General features: G+C 37.3%; 1 protein-coding gene across 2 annotated transcripts in view; it reads left to right on the top strand.

Annotated features, from left to right (window-relative positions):
• The window catches only part of mphosph9 (M-phase phosphoprotein 9), a 51,744-nt gene extending 27,019 nt beyond the window's left edge, over positions 1–24,725 (top strand). For both annotated transcript variants that reach the window (XM_016510594.1, XM_016510593.1), the window contains exons 4-24: positions 322–411; positions 3,786–4,237; positions 5,500–5,647; positions 6,020–6,092; positions 6,283–6,368; positions 7,956–8,066; positions 8,139–8,554; positions 9,418–9,567; positions 9,983–10,070; positions 11,447–11,662; positions 11,766–11,813; positions 11,899–11,963; positions 15,391–15,492; positions 15,692–15,823; positions 17,126–17,286; positions 18,290–18,460; positions 18,560–18,680; positions 18,750–18,850; positions 20,191–20,381; positions 22,435–22,509; positions 24,313–24,725. In XM_016510594.1, coding sequence (XP_016366080.1) covers positions 322–411; positions 3,786–4,237; positions 5,500–5,647; positions 6,020–6,092; positions 6,283–6,368; positions 7,956–8,066; positions 8,139–8,554; positions 9,418–9,567; positions 9,983–10,070; positions 11,447–11,662; positions 11,766–11,813; positions 11,899–11,963; positions 15,391–15,492; positions 15,692–15,823; positions 17,126–17,286; positions 18,290–18,460; positions 18,560–18,680; positions 18,750–18,850; positions 20,191–20,381; positions 22,435–22,509; positions 24,313–24,429 — 3,114 coding nt within the window. In that variant the 3' untranslated portion in view covers positions 24,430–24,725. The remainder of the gene's footprint in view (positions 1–321; positions 412–3,785; positions 4,238–5,499; positions 5,648–6,019; positions 6,093–6,282; positions 6,369–7,955; positions 8,067–8,138; positions 8,555–9,417; positions 9,568–9,982; positions 10,071–11,446; positions 11,663–11,765; positions 11,814–11,898; positions 11,964–15,390; positions 15,493–15,691; positions 15,824–17,125; positions 17,287–18,289; positions 18,461–18,559; positions 18,681–18,749; positions 18,851–20,190; positions 20,382–22,434; positions 22,510–24,312) is intronic.
• The last annotated feature ends 889 nt before the right edge of the window (positions 24,726–25,614 follow it).

Below are 25,614 nucleotides of genomic sequence, written 5' to 3'. Positions count from 1 at the left end.
TGAATATATAATATGTGCATATTTATCAAAATACTCCACGACTCCTTTTTTTTTTTTTCTAGCTTTATGGAACATCCGTTCTACTTTCATTTCATCGGACTTTAAAAAATGTTATATGCTGAGATTGGCCATATGACAATGACATTTGTATTGTTTTGTTTTGCACTAGAAATTTCACACTGAAGCCTCTACTAGCCCATCTAACCAAAACACAACAATTTATCTGTCTTAGCATTTCCTCCAAGTCAGTGTATCCACAGAATCTGATTTTTTCCTCTTACATACTGACATATTGACAGTGTTTTTTTCTGAATCAAACAGGGCCGGTGGCTTCATCTCTTTCAGTTGGTGGAAAAGCAATATCAAGAGCAAATCCTTGCTCAGCAGGAGCAGTACCAGTGCCAAATACAGGTATGTTTCTCAAAGCAACCTATCTGGACTGATACCAAGTTATTGTTCATGTTGCAGAAAGTTGAAGTTTTGTGCTTTGTATCTGATGGAGTTAAGGTGCTTCATTGTGTTTAATCTGGTTGTGCCAGTGTAAGGCTTCAAACATACGCTATGCATTTGTGTGAATTCACATGCGTCTAATCTAGTCACATAAACTTGATATTTGGGCTGCAGTTTATTAAAGTGCAATTTATAATTTAATTTCATTAATAAATGTAAATTAATTGAATTTTTTTCCTGATAAACATTGCGTTCAAAATTTTAAATTATAAAGAGCTCCAGGTTTGTTGTGTTTGTTTGTAGCACAATGTGTGTGATTTTATTTGAATTAGATTATATATCACTATATATATATATATATATATATATATATATATTTATATGTCTATAAATGAATAATAATATTTATTATAATTATTATAATTACTTTTATTATGCTTATTATAATTACAAAAAATAAAGAAAAAATATTACTTTTGTAATAATAATAATAATATTAATAATAAATTTACAGTACAACTGTAAAATTACAACACTGATATTTTTGGCTGTCTTAATTTCTTAATTTCAAATGTTAAACCTTTAAGCTTTTGTTTTGGTGGAAAACAGCAGGGAGCCCTTAAAGCTTCTCTTTTGTTGACAGATTTATAAATGATTTTATAGGTCTATAACCGATTTTCGATTTATATTCCGATTAATCTCAACTCTTCTTGACCTCATGCATTGCTGCATTCAGAAATCAGTTTTTTACTCAGTGAGAATCTTGCTTAGTTAAAATTTAGCTAAACTAACTGTATAAGACATCTGGTTTATATACATATTTTTAAAGGGGTCATATGATGCTGCTAAAAAGAACATTATTTTGTGTATTTGGTGTAATGAAATGTGTTTATGCGGTTTAAAGTTAAAAAAACACATTATTTTCCACATACTGTACATTATTGTTTCTCCTCTATGCCCCGCCTTTTTGAAACGCGTCGATTTTTACAAAGCTCATCGGTCTGAAAAAGCGAGGTGTGCTGTGATTGGCCAGCTATCCAGTGCGTTGTGATTGGCCGAATACCTCAAGCGTTAGACGGAAATGTTACGCCCCTCACATACTGTTGATGCCGTGTCCAGCCGGAGCGACGAGCGATGAGCTGAGGCGGGCTGAACTCCGCTTCATCCACGGTGAAAGTTGATGTATTCCCTCAGCGACCAGCACAGATCAGCTCTAGGCATGACGAAGCGGATATCGTCCTCTTTTGGAAGACCAAACAAAGTAGTTTCGCTTTTACAACGAAACACAGCGTCACACACGGCGGCCTAGAGTGAGCAGAGGCGGCGGATTCGACGAAGGAGCGTCTGGAGGGCTTGCGGCAACCACATGTGACAACCCCAGGCTGGACTCCGCTTCGTCCACGGTGAAAGCCGATCCGGCGATCCACAGCGCAAAGTTGTAGTATTTCCTCAGCAACCAGCACGGATCAGCTCCAGGCATGACGAAGCAGATATCGTCCTCTTTTGGAAGACCAAACAAAGTAGTTTCGCTTTTACAACGAAACACAGCGTCACACACGGCGGCCTAGAGTGAGCAGAGGCGGCGGATTCGACGAAGGAGCGTCTGGAGGGCTTGCGGCAACCACATGTGACAACCCCAGGCTGGACTCCGCTTCGTCCACGGTGAAAGCCGATCCGGCGATCCACAGCGCAAAGTTGTAGTATTTCCTCAGCAACCAGCACGGATCAGCTCCAGGCATGACGAAGCAGATATCGTCCTCTTTTGGAAGACCAAACAAAGTAGTTTCGCTTTTACAACGAAACACAGCGTCACACACGGCGGCCTAGAGTGAGCAGAGGCGGCGGATTCGACGAAGGAGCGTCTGGAGGGCTTGCGGCAACCACATGTGACAACCCCAGGCTGGACTCCGCTTCGTCCACGGTGAAAGCCGATCCGGCGATCCACAGCGCAAAGTTGTAGTATTTCCTCAGCAACCAGCACGGATCAGCTCCAGGCATGACGAAGCAGATATCGTCCTCTTTTGGAAGACCAAACAAAGTAGTTTCGCTTTTACAACGAAACACAGCGTCACACACGGCGGCCTAGAGTGAGCAGAGGCGGCGGATTCGACGAAGGAGCGTCTGGAGGGCTTGCGGCAACCACATGTGACAACCCCAGGCTGGACTCCGCTTCGTCCACGGTGAAAGCCGATCCGGCGATCCACAGCGCAAAGTTGTAGTATTTCCTCAGCAACCAGCACGGATCAGCTCCAGGCATGACGAAGCAGATATCGTCCTCTTTTGGAAGACCAAACAAAGTAGTTTCGCTTTTACAACGAAACACAGCGTCACACACGGCGGCCTAGAGTGAGCAGAGGCGGCGGATTCGACGAAGGAGCGTCTGGAGGGCTTGCGGCAACCACATGTGACAACCCCAGGCTGGACTCCGCTTCGTCCACGGTGAAAGCCGATCCGGCGATCCACAGCGCAAAGTTGTAGTATTTCCTCAGCAACCAGCACGGATCAGCTCCAGGCATGACGAAGCAGATATCGTCCTCTTTTGGAAGACCAAACAAAGTAGTTTCGCTTTTACAACGAAACACAGCGTCACACACGGCGGCCTAGAGTGAGCAGAGGCGGCGGATTCGACGAAGGAGCGTCTGGAGGGCTTGCGGCAACCACATGTGACAACCCCAGGCTGGACTCCGCTTCGTCCACGGTGAAAGCCGATCCGGCGATCCACAGCGCAAAGTTGTAGTATTTCCTCAGCAACCAGCACGGATCAGCTCCAGGCATGACGAAGCAGATATCGTCCTCTTTTGGAAGACCAAACAAAGTAGTTTCGCTTTCACAACGAAACACACAGCGCATTCACAACATGGCGGAAGCAACAATACTACAGCCAGAATAAAAGTTACGCCTTTTTTCTTTGCGTGAACATTTGGGCGGCGTTATGCAAATTTTCCCAGATCGTGACGTAGGTATGTGGGGGTGTGTTAGAACGAGCCGTTTTAGGTAGGCGTGGCTGACTCTTAACTTTTATAAAGAATATCTCTTTTGATTTGAGACTTTAGTCTTTGCAACTTTACAGATCTTCTTTATGCACCAAGAGCTTGTAACAGTCCAAAGAGAAAGGAAAAATTGAAATCGCATCATATGACCCTTTTAAGGTTCATTACTGCTACAGTGATGCAAGACAGCATGTTAACTGCGCTTGCAGTATGTTGACTTAATGCTTGCAAATTGCATTTGTGCATGTTTGTACAGTGTGTTTCTGGCCTTAATCTGGGAGAAATTATGAATATCCAAATTAACATAATTAATATGTTGTTTCGTTCTTGCACGTTTTCTTCCAGCTCATACAGGATGAAATTAAGGCGCTAGTGCAGTTGCAGAACCGCCAAATCAGCACACAGACTCACTCTCTGGAGCCCAGTAAGAACCCCAAGCCTCTAGAGGACCCGGTGGAGAACACCTTCACGTTGTCAACTCCAGGACCTCTGTCACCCCCCCAGCTCACCGTTCACCCTCAGGAGAGCTCAGAGGAGGGGATGGTTACTGTTCTGAGCAGCGGATATGGGACTCTTTCCACCTGGGAACATATGTTAGAAACAGGGCGGCCCAGTTCCACAGAGGGCAGAGACGAGGCGCTGTGGTCCCCGAACCAGCAGGACGGGAGTCTTACACCATCACCTATACCTCTCACAAGCCCTCTGGGCCAGAACCCACTGAGCAGAACCAATGACAAGCTCCAGACGACTGGGACGGTTGCACTTGATGCGCCGACTGATAAACAGAGAGTAATAAGGTAGAGTTACAGTTGGTTAGGTATGATTGTAGTCATCAAAACTGAAATAACACAAATTAAAATATGGGAATTGTGACCAAAAATTAAATTTATATTTGTCTGATTTCAAGGATTTTAGCATGATCCTTTAGATCAAAATGTTTTAAAGATCTTGAAAAATCCAATAATTCTGTCAAATGTGTTTAAACTTTTCACTGTAATTTTCAGATACACAATATATAGTCTTTATAGCTGTTATCAGTGTTGTTATCGTTAGCTAAAACTAAAACTAATAATACATAACTATTTAGAAATATTTTTAAAAACAAAAACTTATAAAATTGCCAAAAATTAACGCATAACAAGAATGATGGAGTTACTTAAACACTAGGCCTGCTGTAGTAGTTGGTGTGCGGTGTTTGGATGTACACCCCCACTGTCGGTGTGTGTGTTTTGTTTTTTTTTTAGAAATAAAAGTTATTTAGTTCAGCTAGAAAACGTACGCTACGCTACACTAAACTGAAAGCATCTGCTCTGCTCTATACAGCCAGGGTTGCCAGGTCTGCCTGACAAAACTAGACCATGTCAGTTAAAAACAGTCCAAAGTAGCGCAATGACAATATCCCAAATATCAAAGCTCAATATATGTAATTTCCTAAAATACATATTTTACAGTCACTGTTATGCACATTGATCATAAACACAGCTCAAATGCTGCCTACCAGTGGCCCTCATTTACAAAACTTATTCATCTAGCGCAGTTTTATCATAGGTAGAATGCAAAATGTTTCAATACAAACATTTCAGTCAAATGTAATTTATGCAAACCTTTAACCCACGGGGGAAAAACAGTTAAAAAGTAACCCAATTCCATGGGAAAACGTGGACTTGAAACCCTGCATTCAACACGAGCAGCCGGAGGAAGATTTCACTGATTACGAGCCGAGAGTAAGGAGAGATGACTGACAAGATCATGCTGGAGAATTTGCTGCTCAACAGATCCTGAGTTCATTGGCAAATATCTGATCTTGTAAGATGTGCTCCCTTTACAGAGTGCTCGTGATCACGAAATCGAAAGTAAACGTGAACCGCGAGCGCTCATTCAAAAGTGATTTCAGTACCCCATATGTTGATAGCAGCTCTAAAATGATATACAATATTAGAATGTTTTAATTAAGGAAACAGTCCCATGCTTGGCTCGACACTGGTTATAATGAACTCTGTTTAATAATTTTTATCACATTAAGAGATCCAACTCATTTGTGTTGTTGTATGTTGTGTAGTCAACCCCTGACCTCCTGGGCCCAAAGGCAAAAACACAGACAGAGAAAGAGCCGAACAACACCAAACAGGACATCATATGTGGAGGAGAGGGACAGGAGCACGGCAGGAGCAGGATCTCCTAAGGAACACACGTATCACTTACCTGATGTAAGCACGTTAATATTGAATGATTTTTTTTTTTTATCATGAACAGCAGGGATCTTTATATAAAATAACAAAGCTTCTTTTTTTTTTTGACCAGTTCAACTCTTTTTCAAATGTCATTCCATACTTTATACTGTAAAATATTTTCTACAATATTTACATCGTGTCAGTTTCTAAATTTAAAGGCAGAAAATTTCAGCTTTCTAATTGGTAAAAATCTCTGTCATGCATCTCGGATAAACTGTATGAATTGTGCATCATTTTCTGAAGCATCACTATTCAGCTTCTTACTTTGAATGTTCCTAGAGGCCTCTGTGTGCATTTAAAATTGCTTTGGGAGTATAATAAGCATCTGTCTTCTGGCTTTTTCCTCAGCGTGGATACAGCACAGCCTCCACAAATCCATTGCCTCTAAAGAGAAGTGACAGTCTGGTGTCTGAAGCCTCAGGTAACACATTTCACTAAGAATCAAGCTCCACTTTCTGTTCAACAGCACACAGGAGGGCTGCAATGGTGATTGTATGTTTTTTTTTTTAGGGATTGTAATGTGTAATGTTACATTTGAAGAAGTTTAGATTGAAGTATTTTCTGATTGTGAAATTGCTATTAACATATTCTTACTCTCTTCGGTTTTCCAGGCCTGTCTTACTGGAAACTGGATGAGAGTGAGTTATACCGCCCTCTACCTGACAACTTTGAAAGTGCTTCCTTCGTCCTAATGCAGGTACAATTTTATTAACTTAGGCCCCCGTCCACACGGAGATGCGTTTAGCTGTATACGCATAAATTTTGTATCGTAGAGGCGTTTTGGGAGAGTGAAACCGATATTTTTTGAAACCGGGTCCCAGAGTGGATAAATCTGAAAACACCGCCCTTGCGTTTTCGTGTGGACAGCGAATCCGTATATTTTCTGAAACGATGACGTCATCAGCCCACGTCTCGCCCCCAGTCAGACACCGTTACGTCACGTAACAGCAACAAAAACATGAACAAACACTGAACGATTGTCTTTTTATTAACTAACATTAACACAGATTAATAAATGTATTGTTCCATGTTCGTTTGTATACCGCGTGCAAGGTTTATGCGCATAGTCCAGGTCGTCTTCTCCATTTTTAGTGTATCTCTGTGGCAGCATTACAGCGCCACATACTGGTCTGGCATGTATACTACATCGTTTTGTGGTTTCGTGTGGACGCAGATATTTCTTGAGACGAGGGGGAAAAAAAAGATCGGATAGGGAAAGCTCTAGCTTCGTGTGGACGTAGCCTTAGTCTCTAGGAAAAACTAAGAAGTAACAACATTACTACATGTTGGAAATCATAGCTTGTAACTGAAAAAGCTATGTTGTTTTGATGCAGTTAAGATAGTAGAGTAACATGACAGAATAATGTTTTATGATGTATAATAAATCACGGTCATTAACATTTACATTTATTCCTTATTCATTCACTGTCCTTTGCGTTTCAGTTGAGCAATACAATAGTTCCTTAAGTATGATTCTTTTAGTGAATCAGTTCATTCGGATTAAACATTTTACGGATTACTTTGAGTCATCACTAGTGGCAATAGTGTATACTATTTTTTAATTGTTTTATTTTTTGGAAACTACTATATATATTAGCTCTTTTTAAATTATTTTTTCAAATTCCTTTCAGAAAATTTTAGCTATACAAGTTCTTATTGGTTTTAGTGGTTTTAAGTTACAGTATAGTACAATATAGTGAGAATATGGAGCTTGATGCTGATGCTGATATTTATATGGCCAAAAAGTAAGATGAAATTCTGATTCTGAAATTAAATAATATGCCTTAGAAACATGAGATTTAAATGCCTGGTTTTATGATCAAAGCTGTAGTTTCAAAACATATAATGAACAAATGAGATGAACAAATAAATGTTCCTCAAAAGGCTGATGATCATATCTGATGATACTCACATTTTAACATGAAAAAATGATGTCTGTATAAACAGGTAAACCGAAGTTGCTTCAATCTTGAAATATTGCTAACAATATAAAATATATTCTTAAGTTTATTTTATAAAAATCAGTAAAGATTTTAAAGCCAAACACATGAACCACCACCTGAAGGCAGACGTTTGTACAATTATACTAAAAGGCCTTTTACTTGCTTGAAAGTATAAACTCAATCAGACGACAAGGCATGTTGTAGATTGTGTACAACAGGCTTTTCAGAAGTTTTGATCATGTTGATCATTTAAAGGCCTTAAATTTGCATAGCAAATATGATACAGCAGGCCTTATAGGGTTAATTAAAAACTGACGAACAAGTTGTTCTGTCACACACAGACTCCAGATGAGAACCGTCTGTCTCTGCGGGAGATCTACCAGAGCAAGAGAGCAGATCCCAAAGGCCACGAATGGGACTCCTTAATCAACTCATCCACCTCGTCTCCTCAGGTCAGAGCAGAGCCAATTAACACAAGAATTAATTAAGGAGCAAAACGTCTCACCTGTTCCTCCCTCACCCAGGTGTTGACTCTGGACTCCACCGTGCATGTGAAGCACTCGGATCGCACGTCAGGCTTCACATCGCCATCCCACTTCAGCAGTCCGTCTGCGCAGGTCCAGGCTTGTCCTGGCAGCAGCGGAGCGCCCATCAGTCCCGACTCCATGGCCCTGCGCAGCCACAGCGACACCGACTGCATGTCCAATGCCAGCAGTCTGTCTGCACAGCAGGCGCCCGACCGGACGTCTCCTTCCCCATCAGCGCTAAGAGCAAACCAGGCCAACAGTGAGGATGAGGGCAGCCATACAGCCACGGTCACCGTACAGCCCAGAGGAACGTCTGCTCAGGAGATGTACAGGCCCAACAGAAGCAGCCCAGAGACAGGCGGTGGGAAACTGGAGCAGATGACCTCGCTGGAGGACCCTGTAGTTCTCTCGCTGTAAGAGTCGTGAAAATCCCCCTAATGTTAACACGAAATGACATTTACAACAGGTTAAAGTCAAAAATGATTTTGAAAAGCTTGGTCACAAAAACTGCATAACAATCAAACAAACTGGTCATAACTTTTTTTTCTTATTAAAATTAATTCAGCAAGGACACGTTAAATTGATAAAGTGACAGTAGAGACATTTATAATATAACGATAGTTCCTATTTCAAGTGAATGTTGTTCTTTTGAACTTTGTATTCATCAAATTATCATTATTATTTTTTAATTATTTAATTATTCTTCAAGGATGCATTAAACTCATCAACAGTGACAGTAAAAAAGTTTTCTGTTTCAAATAAACGCTGTTCTTTTTAACTTTCTATTCATCAAAGAATCCTGAAGGGAAAAAAAAGTATCAGAGTTTCCACAAAAAAAATATAAAGGAGCACTTTGATAATAATCAGAAATGTTTCTTGAGCAGCAAATAAGCATATTAGAATTATTTCTGAAGGATCATGTGACACTGAAGACTGGAGTAATGATGCTGAAAATTCAGCTTTGCATCACAGATATAAATTACATTTTAAAATATATTCAAATAGAATGCAGTTATTTTAAATTGTAATAATATTTCACAATATTGATGTTTTTACTGTATTTTTGAACAAACAAATGGAGCCTTGGTGAGCAGAAGAGCCTTCTTTCAACAAATTAAATATCTTACCGACCTCAAACCTTTGAACAGTAGTGTAGCTGAAGATGCTGATGGATCATATTTGAGTGCTTTACTGAACCTATCCAATGTTTTTGTGTATCCCCCATCTGATGCTCTAGTGCTGCCACACTAACTTCTGGTTTGTCTAATCTTGCTAGACTGAGACAAAAACTGAGAGAGAAACATGCCCGTCACATAGACGATCTCAGAGCGTACTATGAGGCTGAGATCAGTGCCCTGAAGGAGAAACTGGATCTGGTGAATGTGCCTCTTGACATGGAGAAAAGCAACCAGATCTTGCTTGAGAGGTGAGAAACAATACATAGGATGAATTCATTCTGTTCCAGCTGTATTTCAGATTGCATAATGAAATTTAATAAGAAAAAAAAAACAAGGGTGTAATAATATGTGACCCTGGACCACAAAACCAGTCATAAGTAGCACAGGTATATTTGTAGCAATAGCCAAACATACATTGTATGGGTCAAAATTATCGATTAACTAATAACCAATTAATAGCTAATAACCAGTAGGTCTAATGTGGTATATTGATGTATTTGGCTCTGTCTTCAGCCTGTTGTTTGTATCTGCACTCACATCAGCACAGTGAGTCTGGTGATCTGGTGACATCTGGTGTCTGGTGTTTAACACACAATAAACACTCTGTCATCGGCGGAGTCCGATGAACTCTGACTGATTGTGTCTCTGATCATCGTTTGGCAGATGTCAACACCTGGAACGAGCGTTAACGGAGGCGAGCACACGCATCCGAGAGCTGGAGATCAAAAACCACCTCTTGGAGAGACAGCTGGTATGAGTCACCGCCTCCATCTAAAACAGGAAATACATGAGTGGCTTGTGTACGAGAGACTCGTATGTTGACGTGGCAGTTGTGCTTGTAGTCAGCAAAATTTTATAAATTATATACAAGCACTTTTAAGGGGTAATGTCATGGAAACAGGTTTTTATGTATTTTGTAGACATTTCTCTTTCACAGCTCAAAGCTATCTGGAGCATTTACTGTGTAAAGGTTACATACAATCTCCTAGCAACTGCATGGCAATGACCTAGCAACACCCTAGGAACCACTTAGAACATCCAAGCAACCTCTAGCTCAACAGCTATTCAGTATTTAGCAACTGGATGCCTTGAAGAACAATAGTGTGAAGAATATCAGGATAGGTCAGTATGGAAGTTCAAATGTCTTTTAATGAGATAATTATGACTTTTTATCTCAATTTAAACTTTTAATGTCGTAATTATGACTTGTTAACTCAATTTTGACTATCATAAGTACAACTTTTTATCTCATAATTTCGACTTTTTATGTCATAGTTGCAAATTTTGATGTCGATTTCGATTTTTGATGTGTACTTACTGTACATACATACACACACACATATACATATATATATATATATATATATATATAAAACTTGTTTGTCATAATTATGCATTTAATCTCAATTTTCACTTTGTCAAAGACTTTCTGATGTCATAATTATGATTTTGTATCTCATAATTGTGATTTTTTTTTTGACATTGTGACTTTATCTCATATCATTAGTATGACTTTTTATTTCAATTTTGACTGTCATAATAACTTTTTTGTCATAATTATGACTTAATATCTCATTATTTTGACTTTTTATAACATAATTATGGCTTCTTAACTCATAATTTTTATTTTGTCATAATTAAGACTTATAAATTTTGATATTTTTTATAACTTTATCTCATTATGACTTTGCATCTCATAATTTAGATTTTTTTTATATTATGACTTAATCTCAAAATAAAAAATTTTTTGTCATGATTATGACTTTCTCAATTTTGACCATCATAATTATGACTTTTTAATGCCAAAATTATGACTTAGTATCTCATTTTGAGTTTTTATCTTATCTTATACTATATATTTTTTCTTAATATGTTCTGCTCTAAAATTGTATTATTATGTTTTATTTATTAATATTGACTAGATATTCTTTATTTATCTTATTGGAGACATTTGTACACTAATAATTATCATTGTTTAAATGTATTAATCTCCAGGATTGGTACCTGACGTGTCACCTCAGAAATCTCTTTTTTTAAGTCATAATAGTGATCATAAATGACTGGAAACATGGTTGAAATGTGGTTGAAACACCATGTTAACCTGAAGTTTGTGTGTTTGTGGTCCAGGCTGAATGGCCAGAGCGATACGACGCGGCCAGCGCCACAGTCCAGGCCCTGCAGCAGCAGTTAGAAGAGACCAAACACAGCAGCCGTGAGAAAGACGCCACCGTGACCACACTGAAGAACCGCCTGCGTCAGCTGGAGGAGGCCGTGCAGAACGCCTGTAAGGAGGTGGATGAGAAAGAGGCCCGCATGAAGAAAGAACACAAGATGCTACAGGATGTGAGCTGAGCAGAATCCCTTAAACTTCCCTTATGCTGTTATAATAGACCGTAAAGTTCAATGTGATGATGCCTTGTTTTTTGTTTTGTTGTTTTTTTTGCAGCTCCTCCACGAGTATGATTCACTGAGAAGGGAGTATGAGGGAGCGAAGGTGAGAGCTGTTTTTATCTGACATCATGATACAAATAGAAGTACATAGAAGTGCACAAACTATTCAGCTGTTTCTTTCCTAACAGGACAAGTTGGCCTCGACTGAAAATAAGCTCTTTGATGCCAATGAACAAATGTCTGAACTGAAAAGGTAGATTTCGTTTTAAAATCTGCAATTGGTATTAGGGCTGTCAAAAAAAAAATTTGAATTTCGAATATTCGTGGAATTTAAAATAAAAATCCACATTCGAATGCAAAAATGTTACATTCAAATTTTAGGTGTGCGTCAGGCAGCTTTAACAGGAGCACGAAATGCGACGACGATGTACAGTGGTGTGAAAAAGTGTTGGCCCCCTTCCTGATTTATTATTTTTTTGCATGTTTGTCACACTTTAATGTTTCAGATCATCAAACAAATTTAAATATTAGTAAAAGATAACACAAGTGAAAACAACATGCAGTTTTTAAATGAAGGTTTTTATTATTAAGGGAAAACAAAATCCAAAACTACATGGCCCTGTGTGAAAAAGTGTTTGCCCCCTAAACCTAATAACTGGTTGGGCCACCCTTAGTAGCAACAACTGCAATCAAGCGTTTGCGATAACTTGCAGTGAGTCTATTACAGCGCTGTGGAGGAATTTTGGTCCACTCATCTATGCAGAATTGTTGTAATTCAGCCACATTGGAGGGTTTTCGAGCATGAACCGCCTTTTTAAGGTCATGCCACAGCAATTCAACAGCACAACTGCATACATCATGAATACAATAAAGGCTTACAAGAGCAATAATAAGAGCAATTAATAAGAGCAAGTTATAAGAAAGCCTGGGTAAAAAGATGAGTCTTAAGACGAGATTTAAAAGTATGAAGGCTGTCGCTGTTCCGTATATTGGGGGGAAGAGAGTTCCATAGGCGAGGGGCCGCAAAACTAAAAGTTCTTGCTCCCATGGTGCTTAAACGTATACGCGGCGACACAAGAGAGATCGAGTGTGAAGATCTAAGAATGCGAGAAGGAGTATAGATGTGGAGAAGGTCCGTAAGATACGGTGGAGCAAGGTTGTGAAGTGCCTTAAATGTGAGAAGCAAAATTTTAAAATCAATGCGATACTTTACTGGGAGCCAGTGTAGACGTTGGAGAACTGGAGAAATGTGCTCTATTGATGAAGTCCTAGAAAGAACACGAGCTGCTGAGTTCTGAACCAATTGAAGTTTATAGAGAAGTAATAGTCACATCAATGCGATCGGCATCATACAACAAACAAATTCCTGCAGTTTGATCAAAATCAGACAATGTATGTGGATGTTATTAGACACTTCCTATTTCTCATTTCTCGCAATAAATTCACCGCCTCGCCACGGGCTGGAGCCCTGAATTGCCCAGCTCCCTCTGTCAATGATCTAGCACCCCCTCAGCACCTGCGTTCAAAATTCTCTGGCGCCACCCCTGGTACATCGATGTATTTTTGAAAAGCAAAAATTAAGTTTGTCCAACTCTAAACCCAGTCCCCAAGTAAATTAGGTTATTAAATAAAAAACTAGCAAAACGAGTTGCGCGGTGTCCCCACCACTTTTCAAAGCAAAGTTACGCCACTGGATTGAACGACACGGGTTATGCACTTGTTTCAAAGATAGTCGTGTTATTTTATTATGCTTTGAAGAAACGTGCATAATATTTTGTTCGATGCGCCCTCTTGTGGCCTCAGGAGAGTATATAATTCGAATATAATTCAAATATTGATAATATTTAAGTACAAAATTCGAATTTAGATTTTCAGCCGTTTTGACAGCCCTAATTGGTATCATATCAACTGCTATCTTATTACACTAGAATGTATAATTATAGCTAAATATTATAAATGTAACATTTAACAATTTAATTTATATTTAGCAGTTGTATTTAATTATTTATTATGTTAAATGTTATAATTTTAATTGTTGATTTAATATTTAACAAATATTATTTAAAGGGGACATCGGATGGCCATTTTCCACAAGTTGGTGTGATTCTTTAGGGTCTTAATGAAATGTCTGTAACAAATTCCTGTAAATTTCTGTAAAATTCCTTAATGGTCATGTAAAACAACACCCTTATCAAAAACGGCTCTGTTCATGGCGACTCATTTCGGTGCATGTCTCTTTAAATAATAATGAGCTCTGCTCACCCCGCCCCTCTCTTCCGTGGAAGAGCAAAAAAATATAAAGTGTGAGACTTACTTCTTCTGGAGGTGCAGCTGGGTCACGAACAGTGGGTACTGATCCATTCTTGAGTTTGAACATTTTAAGCAAAACCTGCCTTGAATTGTCCCTCGTTCAGAAAGCAGAAATGTAAAATGCTTTGCGCAGACATAAATGAATTTAGGTGATTCAAAGGCATATTACCATCAAAAACAAAACGAATGCACTGCGTCCTGAGTGGAACTGATGTGGAGAAAATGAAGACTCTTATGTTCACTTTTTCATCCAACTGCAAAACACCTGCACTGCTTACGAGTCATTGTTGTCGCTACAGCTGCTCAAGTGCGGAGAAAATCAAGTAGGGCTCATACAACTGGCTGAGGGCGACGATATGCTAATACAGGACACTCCGTCAGCGGTCGTGGGCGGGGCCTGAGCAGTATGATGTCATATTGCTCAGAAAATCAAAACGGCTTGATTATTGAGACTGTTTAGGTTTTTTGGGGATTAAAAAAAATGTAGTGAATTAATTTTTATCATTGTAGGGTGGTTGTGTCCACACACTGCTAAGACACATTATATGCAAACACCATGTAAAAGTGAATTTTGCATCCGATGCCCCCTTTAATAAATATTATAGTAATAAAAAATAAAGTCATGAGGTAACATTTTACTATAAGGTCTCATTTGTTAACATTAGTTAATGCATTAACTAACATGAACAATAAATATATTTTAAAATGAAACGAATGAACAATGAAATATATTTTTACATAATTTATTAACCTTTGTTAACATTAATGAATAAAAATGTTCAAATTTAACCAGTGTTAACAAATGAAACCTTATTTTTAAGTGTTACCAGTCATATGAAATAAAGTTTAGAGAGTCTATAAAATTAGTCATATTTATTTTGAAATATACATAATTCTAACAATTATAATAATTACTAATACAAATAAAAATATGTTCTTAAAGGGGTCATATGATGCGATTTCAATTTTTCCTTTCTCTTTGGAGTGTTACAAGCTCTTGGTGCATAAAGAAGATCTGTAAAGTTGCAAAGACTAAAGTCTCAAATCAAGGCGGGGCATAGAGGAGAAACAATAATGTACAGTATGTGGAAAATAATGTGTTTTTTTTACTTTAAACCGCATAAACACATTTCATTACACCAAATACACCAAATAATGTTCTTTTTAGCAGCATCATATGACCCCTTTAATATGTAATAATTTTTTGTTTGTTAATATCATTACTATTATATCATTCATTATATTTATATGTAATTTGTAACATGGGTAATAATATGAATGCTATAATTATATAGAATATAGTAATATAATTTCCTTTTGTGTACTAACAAAATATCTTTTTATTTATGAATTTCTCCATGGTTTTGTAGGGTCATCTCTAAGCTAGAAACTCAATTCCTACAGCTACAGCACGAAAATCTGGCTAAAACACGTCAATCTCTCCACGGCCACTCACAACCATCTGGAGCAGGGTATGAAACGCACATCACATACTCATCACGGCTCTAAAACACAGATTTTATTGTTTAACAATGAATTTGAACTATATACACTTACCTGTATATAGCACAGCTATTGATTTATAGACAGATACTAGTGTACAACTTTCCTGTTTCTTTCTTCTATTATAAAAAACAAACATGAATTTGAATCCCTAAAAAATCTTTTTAGTTTGTTCCACCACCCTGATCTTCTGCCTTCGCCGAGTCAAAGGCAGCGAGATGCTGATGTGGGCTTGAGGAACGGCGCTGGTCACAGCGGTGAACAGACGTCTGGTCCATCCTCTGACCGAACAGCTCGAGGGTACTGCTTTATTCAGAGTTCTACACAATATTCATTTCTTTATCATTATGGTGCACTCACTTTGAGAAGGTCATTTCTAGTGCTGTGTTCGATACATCGATACGACGATGTATCGTCACAGAGATTTGACGATATGAGTATCGATACAGCTGGCCCTGTATCGATATTGTGGCACGTGTGCAGCAGTGGCCCGTGCTTAATTTGAATACGAGAGCACCGTTTAAAATGTCGAGAAGTCGGAAAGTGCGAGGTTTCTAAAAAATAATGAATAGAGCATAATATATAGGCTACAGCAAGGTTTAATCTGGCCGCAGAGGAACACAACCGGGGTTGCCTGATATAAAGAGACGTAATCCCCGAAACAGAGCTTCCCACTTGCGCAATACAGAAATATCTGCTAAATGTGCTACTTATCTTTGTCAACCTGGCAACCATGTGCACACGCGCTCTCTCTCCACTGTGGATAAACACGCTTGCTTTCTGAAAACACTGGTAAGCTTGCAGTTTAGCGATCTCCACTTCAATATTCTATTCTCAGAAAAGTGTAATTCATCAAGTGTTTATTTACACGAGAGAGAGAGAGAGGCTGTGTATGTATGAATTACCACCGTTTTGCCGCGTTTCTCTATTAACAGTGAAGCTGTGGCTTTAATTCCTTTAGAAACGATGATGTTACCAGCTCCTTGTTGAGAAAGATAATGTAGCTCTTGAGCGATTAAGCTATTTTATTGATAAAATTGCAGGGCAGCGCTAAAAAGTTTGTGTGCGCGCGCAACGTGATCTGTGTGAGTGACTAACATCGTGTGTGCGTGAGAGAGATACAGTGAAGACAGTGCATTAGTTTAGAACTCTTTAAAAAATATATATATTTTTTTAATGTAAAAATTGTGTTAATTTGTGCAATGATAACCTACCAGCGATGTAAATATGATTTTTTTATATTAGAATAAGTACATTACAATATAAATCCATAATTATTTATGGGCTTAAAAACAAGATGCAAACAATCAGAATATTGTAACTGGTGGGGAGTGCCCAATGTAAACATGAAACATATGCCATTACCTATATTGTACTGTGGTACAGTTATGGAGGCCCTTCATAATGCAGAGGTCAGCTGCCTGCTCTGCCAATAGTTAGAAATGGCACTATAGTAAGCAGTGTGAGGTGAAATTCAGTGCAGTCCTGTATCGTGATACGTATCGTATCGTGGCCTCTGTGTCGTGGTACGTATCGTATCGTGACTTTGCTGGTGATACACAGCCCTAGTCATTTCTAACTTGAACTATCCTCTGTCATCAGATGGCTGTCTCCACCAGAGAGAGAACAGACTCAGGGTCACTCTGAAGAGCCAAGGAAGAGGGATGTTCCCCTGACGCCCATGATGAAGTCCCTGCTCCAGATGGAGGACACCAAAGCCACTGAGAGCCGTGCGCTGTCCAAGAATGGCTGCAGTTCCTCCAGTATGTCACGAAATGCTGCCTAAAAGGAATTGTCCACAAAATTTTTTAATTTGCTCACCCTCAGGCCATTCCAGAGGCAGATGAAGTTGTTTGTTCATCAGAACAGATTTAGAGAAATGTAGCATTCCATCACTTGCTCACCAGTGGATGCTCTGCAGTGAATGGGTGCCGTCAGAATGAGAGTCCAAACAGCTGATAAAAACATCACAATAATCCACACCACTCCAGTCCATCAGTTAATGTCTCGTGAAGAGAAAAACTACGTGTTTGTAAGAAACAAATCCATCATAAGACGTTTTAACTTCAGACTGTTGCTTCCAGCTAAAATACGAGTCCTCTATCCATAATATTGCTTTCTCCAGTAAAAAAGTCTTCTCGTCTGAATCAGGAGAGAAATATGCACAGATCAAGCACTGTTTACAAGCAAAAACAGCCCAAAACAGTTTTCAACAAATATATCTGTGGATTTAAATGTGAGAGAATGACAGGAGATGAAATTTATCTTTTTCATTGTTATTGTGGATTATGCACCGATATTTTGGCCAGAAGTGACCGTTTAAAGTTAAAACGCCTTAATGATGGATTTGTTTCTTAAAAATACTCAGCTTTTCACTTCACAAGACATTAACTGATGGACTGGAGTGGTGTGGATTACTTGTGGATTATTGTGATGTTTTTTTTAAACAGTTTGGACTCTCATCAGCTTTACCATCACAGGAATAAATTACGTTTTAAAATCAACTATTTCACATTATTGCTGTTTTTACTGTATTTTTGATCAACCTTAGTGAGCATAAGATACTTCTTTCAAAAATCTTGTCGATCCCAAACATGAACATTTTGAACATGAGTGTGAATATATAGGCTATTTTATGAGTCCTCATTTCATGTATAGTATTTATAGTAGTAATTATCTGGCAGGCGAAGCTACACTAAGTAATTTCGATACTCCCAGCACTTGTTTACAGTCGTTGTCATTTTTATTTTGTGATGTGTGTTTTAGGGTTGGCTAGAAGGAGGCCTACAGTGGCTTTTGTGGAGAGCTCTGTGAGGGACGCTGTGGAGGAGTGGAGCGGAGCCGTGCTGAGGGCCCAGAGGAGTCTCTCTCCAGAGGGTCACAGGTCATCATCTCTGCCCCCCAGAGAACAGAGAGCCGTTCCTCTCGCCACACCCAGTGAGTGACCCAAATCTGTAGCATTTGAGTGTTTGATGCATTTTCAAAATGGCTGATAAAAGTCCAACTTCACTGATTGAATATGTTTTTTTATGTTAGCAAAGAGGGACACATTACTCCTGCCTCTCTCAGCCAAGTCCAGTCCTAAGCGCTGCCCGACTGAGAACTTCTCCACCGCGTTGGGTCACCCTCTTCCATCCCAAGAGCACCTGCAGAGCAGGTAACATTTCTGTCCTGCTATCTGACTTACTTAATAAATAATGTGTCTTATGAATGCCTTGTTTTTTAGGTTTGATGTACCTTTTGATCGAAATGGCATCAGCTCCTCTTTACCGTCCCATCCAAGCCCAAGGAAGAGGTTACAGTTTAAGTCTTCTGAGAGACTGGAAGGTATTGTTGCTTTTTCAGGTTTAACTATCAAACAGTGATAATCCTAGAAGAAGAAACAGTGATATTGACTACTGTTTATGGTGCTTGCTCATATTTTTATTTTATTTTTACACTTTCCTACAATTAATTAAATTAGTTAAGTTTTATATTTTATATTATATAATAGTTTTTTATGTATTGCTTTTATAAACTGTATGCTGTTTTAGTATTGAAATTATTAATTCTCTTTATTACATATGACTTGCATCATTAAAAAATTTCTATATATAAAAAGTTAATTATATAATTATAAATCACAGAATTGAAAAGTGTGGCAAAAATTTGAGAGAATTTATTTATTTAAAAAATAAATATTATATCTATTTTTTATATTTATTTCTTATATTTACACTACCATTTAAATGTTTGGGGTCAGTGAGTGATTTTTTTATTTTTTATTAATACTTTTTACATTTTACTTTTAATACTGTCAAAAAAGTGACAGTAAAGACATTTATAGTGTTACAAAATATATTTATTTCAATTAAATGCTGTTCTTTTGAACTTACAATAAGGTTCCATTAGTTCATGTTAGGCAATGTATTAACTAACATGAACAAACAATGAACAATACATTTATTACAGTATTGATTAATGTTAGTTCATGAAAATACAGTCGTTCATTGTTAGTTCACAGTGCATTAACTAATGTTAACAAACGCAACTTTTGATTTTAATAATGCATTAGTAAATGTTGAAATGAACATAATCTAAGATTAATAAATGCTGTAGAAGTATTGTTCATTCTTAGTTCATGTTAACTAAAGTAGTTAACTAATGTTAACTAATGAACCTTATTGTAAAGTGTTACCTGAACTTTTATCATGGTTTTGTCACATGGTTTTATTAAGCATGGGTTTCCACAAATATGAAGCAACACAACTGTTTTTAACATTGGTAATAATTAGAAATGTTTCTTGAGCAGTAAATCATCATATTAGAATGATTTCTGAAGGATCATGTGACACTGAAGACTGGAGTAATGATGCTGAAAATTCAGCTTTGATCACAGGAATACATTTCATTGTAAAACATATAAAACAATAGAAAACCTTTATTTTAAATTGTAAAAATATTTTGTCATTTTGTCAGTATTACTGTTTTTTTTTTTCATCAATTAAATGCAGCCTTGGTGAGCAGAAGAGACATTTAAAGATCTTAGTGACTCCAAACCTTTGAAGGGTAGTGTATATATAAATACATTATTTACCTAAAAATGTATCACTACTCGCTACCTTTTAACCCTGTTAGCACTGGTATTTCCTCAGGAAATGTAAGTGTTGTGTGAATTTCCTCCTCAGTGAACCCTCAGTCCAGCTTGGGCTCGTCTGAGCCTGCAGAGAGCAGTGAGTCTGAGGAGCCTGCGGTCAGACCCAGCTGGGAGGAACAGGAAGCTGCCGGTGAAGAGACGCCCCTCTCCTGTGAGCCTCGTATTCAGTCGCTGGCTGACGCAGAGCGCCTCTTTGATGAGCTCACACAGGAAAAGCAGCAGGTGATTGTGGGATATTTCCTGTTATTACATGGCTCTCTAGAACACTTGATTCTGATTGGTTGGTCGTGACTTTCTGAGATCAAATATATTCATATAATGGTAACACTTTACAGGTTTCATTTGCAAACATTAGTTAACTGCATTAGTTAATATGAACTAACAATGAATAAAACTTCTACAGCATTTATTAATCTTAATTAATGTTAATATTAGCATTTATGAATACATTTTCAGGATCAAAAGTTGTATCTGTTAACATTAGTTGCACTGTGAACTAACATGAACATTTTAAATTATCATTAACCAAGGTTAATAAATGCTGTAAAAATATATTGTTCTTTGTTAGTTCATGTTAGCTAATGCATTCATTAATGTTTACAAATGAGACCTTAATGTAAAGTGTTACCCATATAATGATGCTAAAGTAGTTCATAGTGTAGTAAACTAGTTAAATGTAGTAAAAAAAACTGTATAAAGTATTTATTTATTAAATGCACTGTTGAAAAATCTGTGAAAATTAATAGGGGTAAAATATGCTTATGATGATAATTTAGTTATAACAGTTTACTAATGATACGTTTATGAGTTTACCCGATTTAACAATCAATCTTTACTGATTTCTCAACTGTGCATTTAATAAATAAATAAATTATATATATATATATAATCTAATTAATCGCAAACTAATTTGGCTGTGAAAATACCCCCAAAAGATAATTTAAAGCTATTATCATGTTAAATGTTTAGGCTACAATGGCCTAACAAAGTATGGAACATAAAAGAAGATAATTTGAGAAACATCTGAGTATTTTTGCAATTAAAGTCACTAGTGACCAAAACAGCTTAGTTGTGACGTGACATGTGACAAAGTATGGTGACCCATACTCGGAATTAGTGCTCTGCATTTAACCCATCCAAAGTGCACACACACAGCAGTGAACACACACACACCGTGAACACACACCCGGAGCAGTGGGCAGCCATTTATGCTGCGGCGCCCGGGGAGCAGTTGGGGGTTCGGTGCCTTGCTCAAGGGCACCTCAGTCGTGGTATTGAAGGAGGGAGAGAGCGCTGTACATTCACTCCCCCCACCTACAATCCCTGCCGGTACGAGACTCGAACCCACAACCTTTGGGTTATGAGTCCGACTCTCTAACCATTAGGCCACAACTTCCCCCCAGTTACCACCAGTATTCAAAATACCTTCTTTTATGTTGTGCAAAAGAAAGTAATTCATTCAAGTTTGAAACAATATGAGGGTGAGTAAATGATCACATAATTTATTTATTTATTTATTTATTTTTGGTTAAGAGTCTATTTGTTCAAATGGCTGATTCATTCAGGAATTCAGTAAACGGCTCACTCTTTGAATCATTGGTTCACACGATTCGTGCAAAACGTGGATTCGTTTAGAACCTAAACACCGCTGTGTTGCTCGGAGACGCACAACAGTTCTGCTGTGGCTTTTTAGGTAATATTTTCCTTGGCAAAATTGAACAAGAGCACACAATATTGTGTATATATATATATATATATAATACATGAATATTACTAAATTATTATTCGCATATTTTCCATATATTTCATTTGATTTTCTAGGCCTTATATATATAAATGATATTTTTAGCAATTTTTTAAAAGCTGCCAAAACCCTTGATTTATTTCTAGCTTATTTGAGTTCATTCATTATTTTGATTCTGGCCATAAACGTGCTAAAATCATTGTGAAACTCTGAAAGCTCATGGAAAGCATGTCACAACATCACGTGAGTGTTTGGACAGCATGTGAGTCACTCACGGCTCGTGCTGGTTTTAAACTGTCTGTAGATCGATGGCAGTGCATGTTTCTGCTGTGATCTCAGCACTACACATTACATAACCTGTCTTTATAGCGCTGCTGGTTAATCACATCTGTTTTTAGCAAAGGCTTCCCTTTTCCTCTTCATTCTGAGGAGTGCTAATTCAAAACCCTGTTGTTTAATCTCAGCTGTTTCCATCCAGCAATTTGCTGAGTGCTGTGACGCTTTCACCCAATATTTATTTATTTTCCACAGATTGAGGCAGCACTGAGTCGGATTCCAGGAGCCGGGGCCCGGGTCACATTGCAGTCCAGGCTAGACGAGGTGGGAACACAATCACTTTCCATTCACATGCACATAGACTAGGGCTGGGCAAATAAAAATCGACTTTTCGATGAATTGTTTTTTAAAATGTGGTCGATTCGATAATGATTCTCAAAAGCTGCAAATCAATATTTTTCCATATATATTTCCGCTAGCATTTAACACAAGATCTGATTAACGTGAAGGTGAAATGCTGTAGTAATATTACAAATCTGCGGAAGCGTTTGACATCATGCCTAGTGCACTATGATTTCCACAATGAATGAATGGCACGGATGTGCTCTTTTGTTTACTACACACATACTGAAGCGCACGTGACGCTCGTGGTGTTTTCAGCCTCTACTGTCTCCCTGTATGACAATATGGACACATGAACATCATTCAGCTGCTCTGAGACATTTTGCCATTTAATTTGAGAAAAACTCGTATCACATACACAGCAGCTGCAAGTTCTTCACGGCAATGCTTCAAAATAAAAGTTTGGTTTAACTTGAAGAAACTGTGACAGAAATATATTACTATTGTGCAGTAGAATGTAAGATTCAATGTAATAACAATACTACTACTACTACTACAAATGATAAATATGAATAAAACTTTATTTTTAAAGGAATAATCTCACTTTTTTTTCTTTTTAATTTTAACAGTGAACCTCTGTTGTGCAGCACTTTGTTTGCCAAAAAATGAAGATTTAGTTCTCATTTGATTAAAGGATAAATTAAATTGTTTTATGCCTTCATTTGATTACCAGAAAAAATTAAGAAAAACATTTTATAGAGCCCTATTATTGTTAATAGGGCCCTATAAAATATATAGGGCTCCAAAAAAAAAAAGAAAAAAGAAAAAGTATAAAATAAAGGTCTGTGGCTCTTAATTTCTTTTTATTAATTCACCATTTGTAAACTGATGTTTACTGTTCAGTTTTTAGAAATATAAATAGCATTTGTATTAAATCTATATTCATTAAATGTAATAAAAAAAATCGAGAATTGAATCGAGAATCAAATCGAGAGCTTGCGAATCAGAATTGAATCGGGACATCTAATATGTCGAACCCAGCCCTAATATGGACCGAAAATATTACATCACAATATGAGCGCTTGTATTTCACAGTATACATTATAATATAGTTATTCACATGTCAAATATTTTAACACTTAAACCGCCAGGGGTCGTTGTATACCTAAAACCGCCAGCGAGTAAAATTTACAATAATGTATATTAAATAAATATAATATAAATATTGTAATTGTTTTTAATAATTGTATTTCATAATATATATTGTGATAGTTATTCACATTTTAAATATTATAATGTATTAAATTAATTAATATATTTGAATAAGAACACCGAATAATACACACACACACACATATAAATTGTATATATAGTATATATATATTAAAAATATAAAATATTTAATTATTTATTAAATGCACTGTGAAAAATATATTAAGCATTATATATTAAATAAATATTTAAAATATTTAATATTTCAGTATACTGCCTGTATTACAGTGACGTATTATGTCACTGTATTATGCCACTGTCTTCACAAAGTAATGTCTAGTGTCATGAAATGATTTTTAGTCATCAACTATGTTTTTGTCCTCTTGTTTTATGTTCAAGGCTATTTTAAGCAGGCTACATTTATCACTTTTCTTAACTTTGAATATAGGCAAAAACCAGCCTGCATTGACAACGAGAATTAGAAGGAAATAAATACATATTTGGGTGGTGTAATATTATAATAAAATGTCATTAATCCCATATTAAGATGACACATGTTATTTAAATTACTAAAATACCGTATCGCCTAGAAAAGGTGAACCGCGACCTCGGGTTCATCCGCATGACTCTGAAACGATTCAACATCCTGCGATCTTCTGCCAACATATAGCCCACGGCTGCTGTGAACTGCCATGAATTATGATCTTTACCCTGGACCATATGAATTATTATCACGGTGGAACGATCGTTCCACTGTACAGACTCCGATATGTACATGTTCAGTAAATATTTCTACTTTTATTACTGTAGGATCTATTTTGTATGTTTTATTACATGGTGAACATACTATAAAGTATATTTTAATAATGCCTAGATTTGTAAAAACATTTACTTTTTTAACGCCACAGAAATATGGAAAATTGTATGCTCGACTCGATATTTTTTATTTGATTCGTTTGCTGCTGATTTAAATGAATGGCAACAATCCAGTCCTGCAGGGCAGCTCATTGGCATATGTTTCCATTCCACTATGTGTCTTACGACTCTTTATTTAAATGACACTTGCTCAAAAAGCAGGCTTTCACTGTTTGTGGCATGTTCATTAATTTACGCGATAACATTGCCTGTGCCATATGCGAGCAGAGAATGATAGCACATATCTGATAATAAGATGAGTAGAGTTGAATTGCCTTGTCGAAATCATCTCATGCAAAGAACACAAACCCAAACCAGCACCGACTGTTTACACATGATTATCAAAGCTAGACCTCTGACATTTTCCAGTGCAACACAGGATGTACTGCTTACTTTGATGCATGAAATTTGAAATATGCTCTTCTCTGCTTTTCCATTTGTTCAGTTTTTTTCCTGTAGCTCATGGAATCTATTTAACTGTTGCACAAAATGTTCCACAATTAAAACTGCATACGGAATAATGTGTTTGAGTCATTATGATTTGATGACATCTGGAATATGTTCGACTCTTGGCTGTTTACTCAAATCATTCATTAAATGAGCTTGAAACATGTTTTGCGTTCATCAGAACTGTTTTAGTGTTAAAGGCATAATTTGACCATAAAAGGAAAATTCATTTCTGGATGTATGTAAACAAAGAAGTGTGTGTATTGAGAACCTGCCAGATTCGTATATGCAAAAGCATAAACGATTTTGAGCTTGGATAGAAGGCATGATTTTCAGTAAATATCAACTTGAAGGTATAAAATAAATAATGACTTTATAGGTGAACTACTTTTAAATTTAGTTTCTTTCAAAACATGGTCATATGGTTTAAGAAGACTTTTATATAGTAATTTTTTGGAGCTTACAGGCCTGTTCACACCAGGAACGATGCCAATAATGATAACTATTTTAGTCTCCACA

This window comes from Sinocyclocheilus rhinocerous, unplaced genomic scaffold, assembly GCF_001515625.1.
Source record: "Sinocyclocheilus rhinocerous isolate Xijiao unplaced genomic scaffold, SAMN03320098_v1.1 scaffold864, whole genome shotgun sequence".
In the NCBI taxonomy this organism is placed as follows: domain Eukaryota; kingdom Metazoa; phylum Chordata; class Actinopteri; order Cypriniformes; family Cyprinidae; genus Sinocyclocheilus; species Sinocyclocheilus rhinocerous.
Note: the sequence above shows the minus strand (reverse complement) of the source record. Positions and strands in the feature narration are given on the sequence as shown.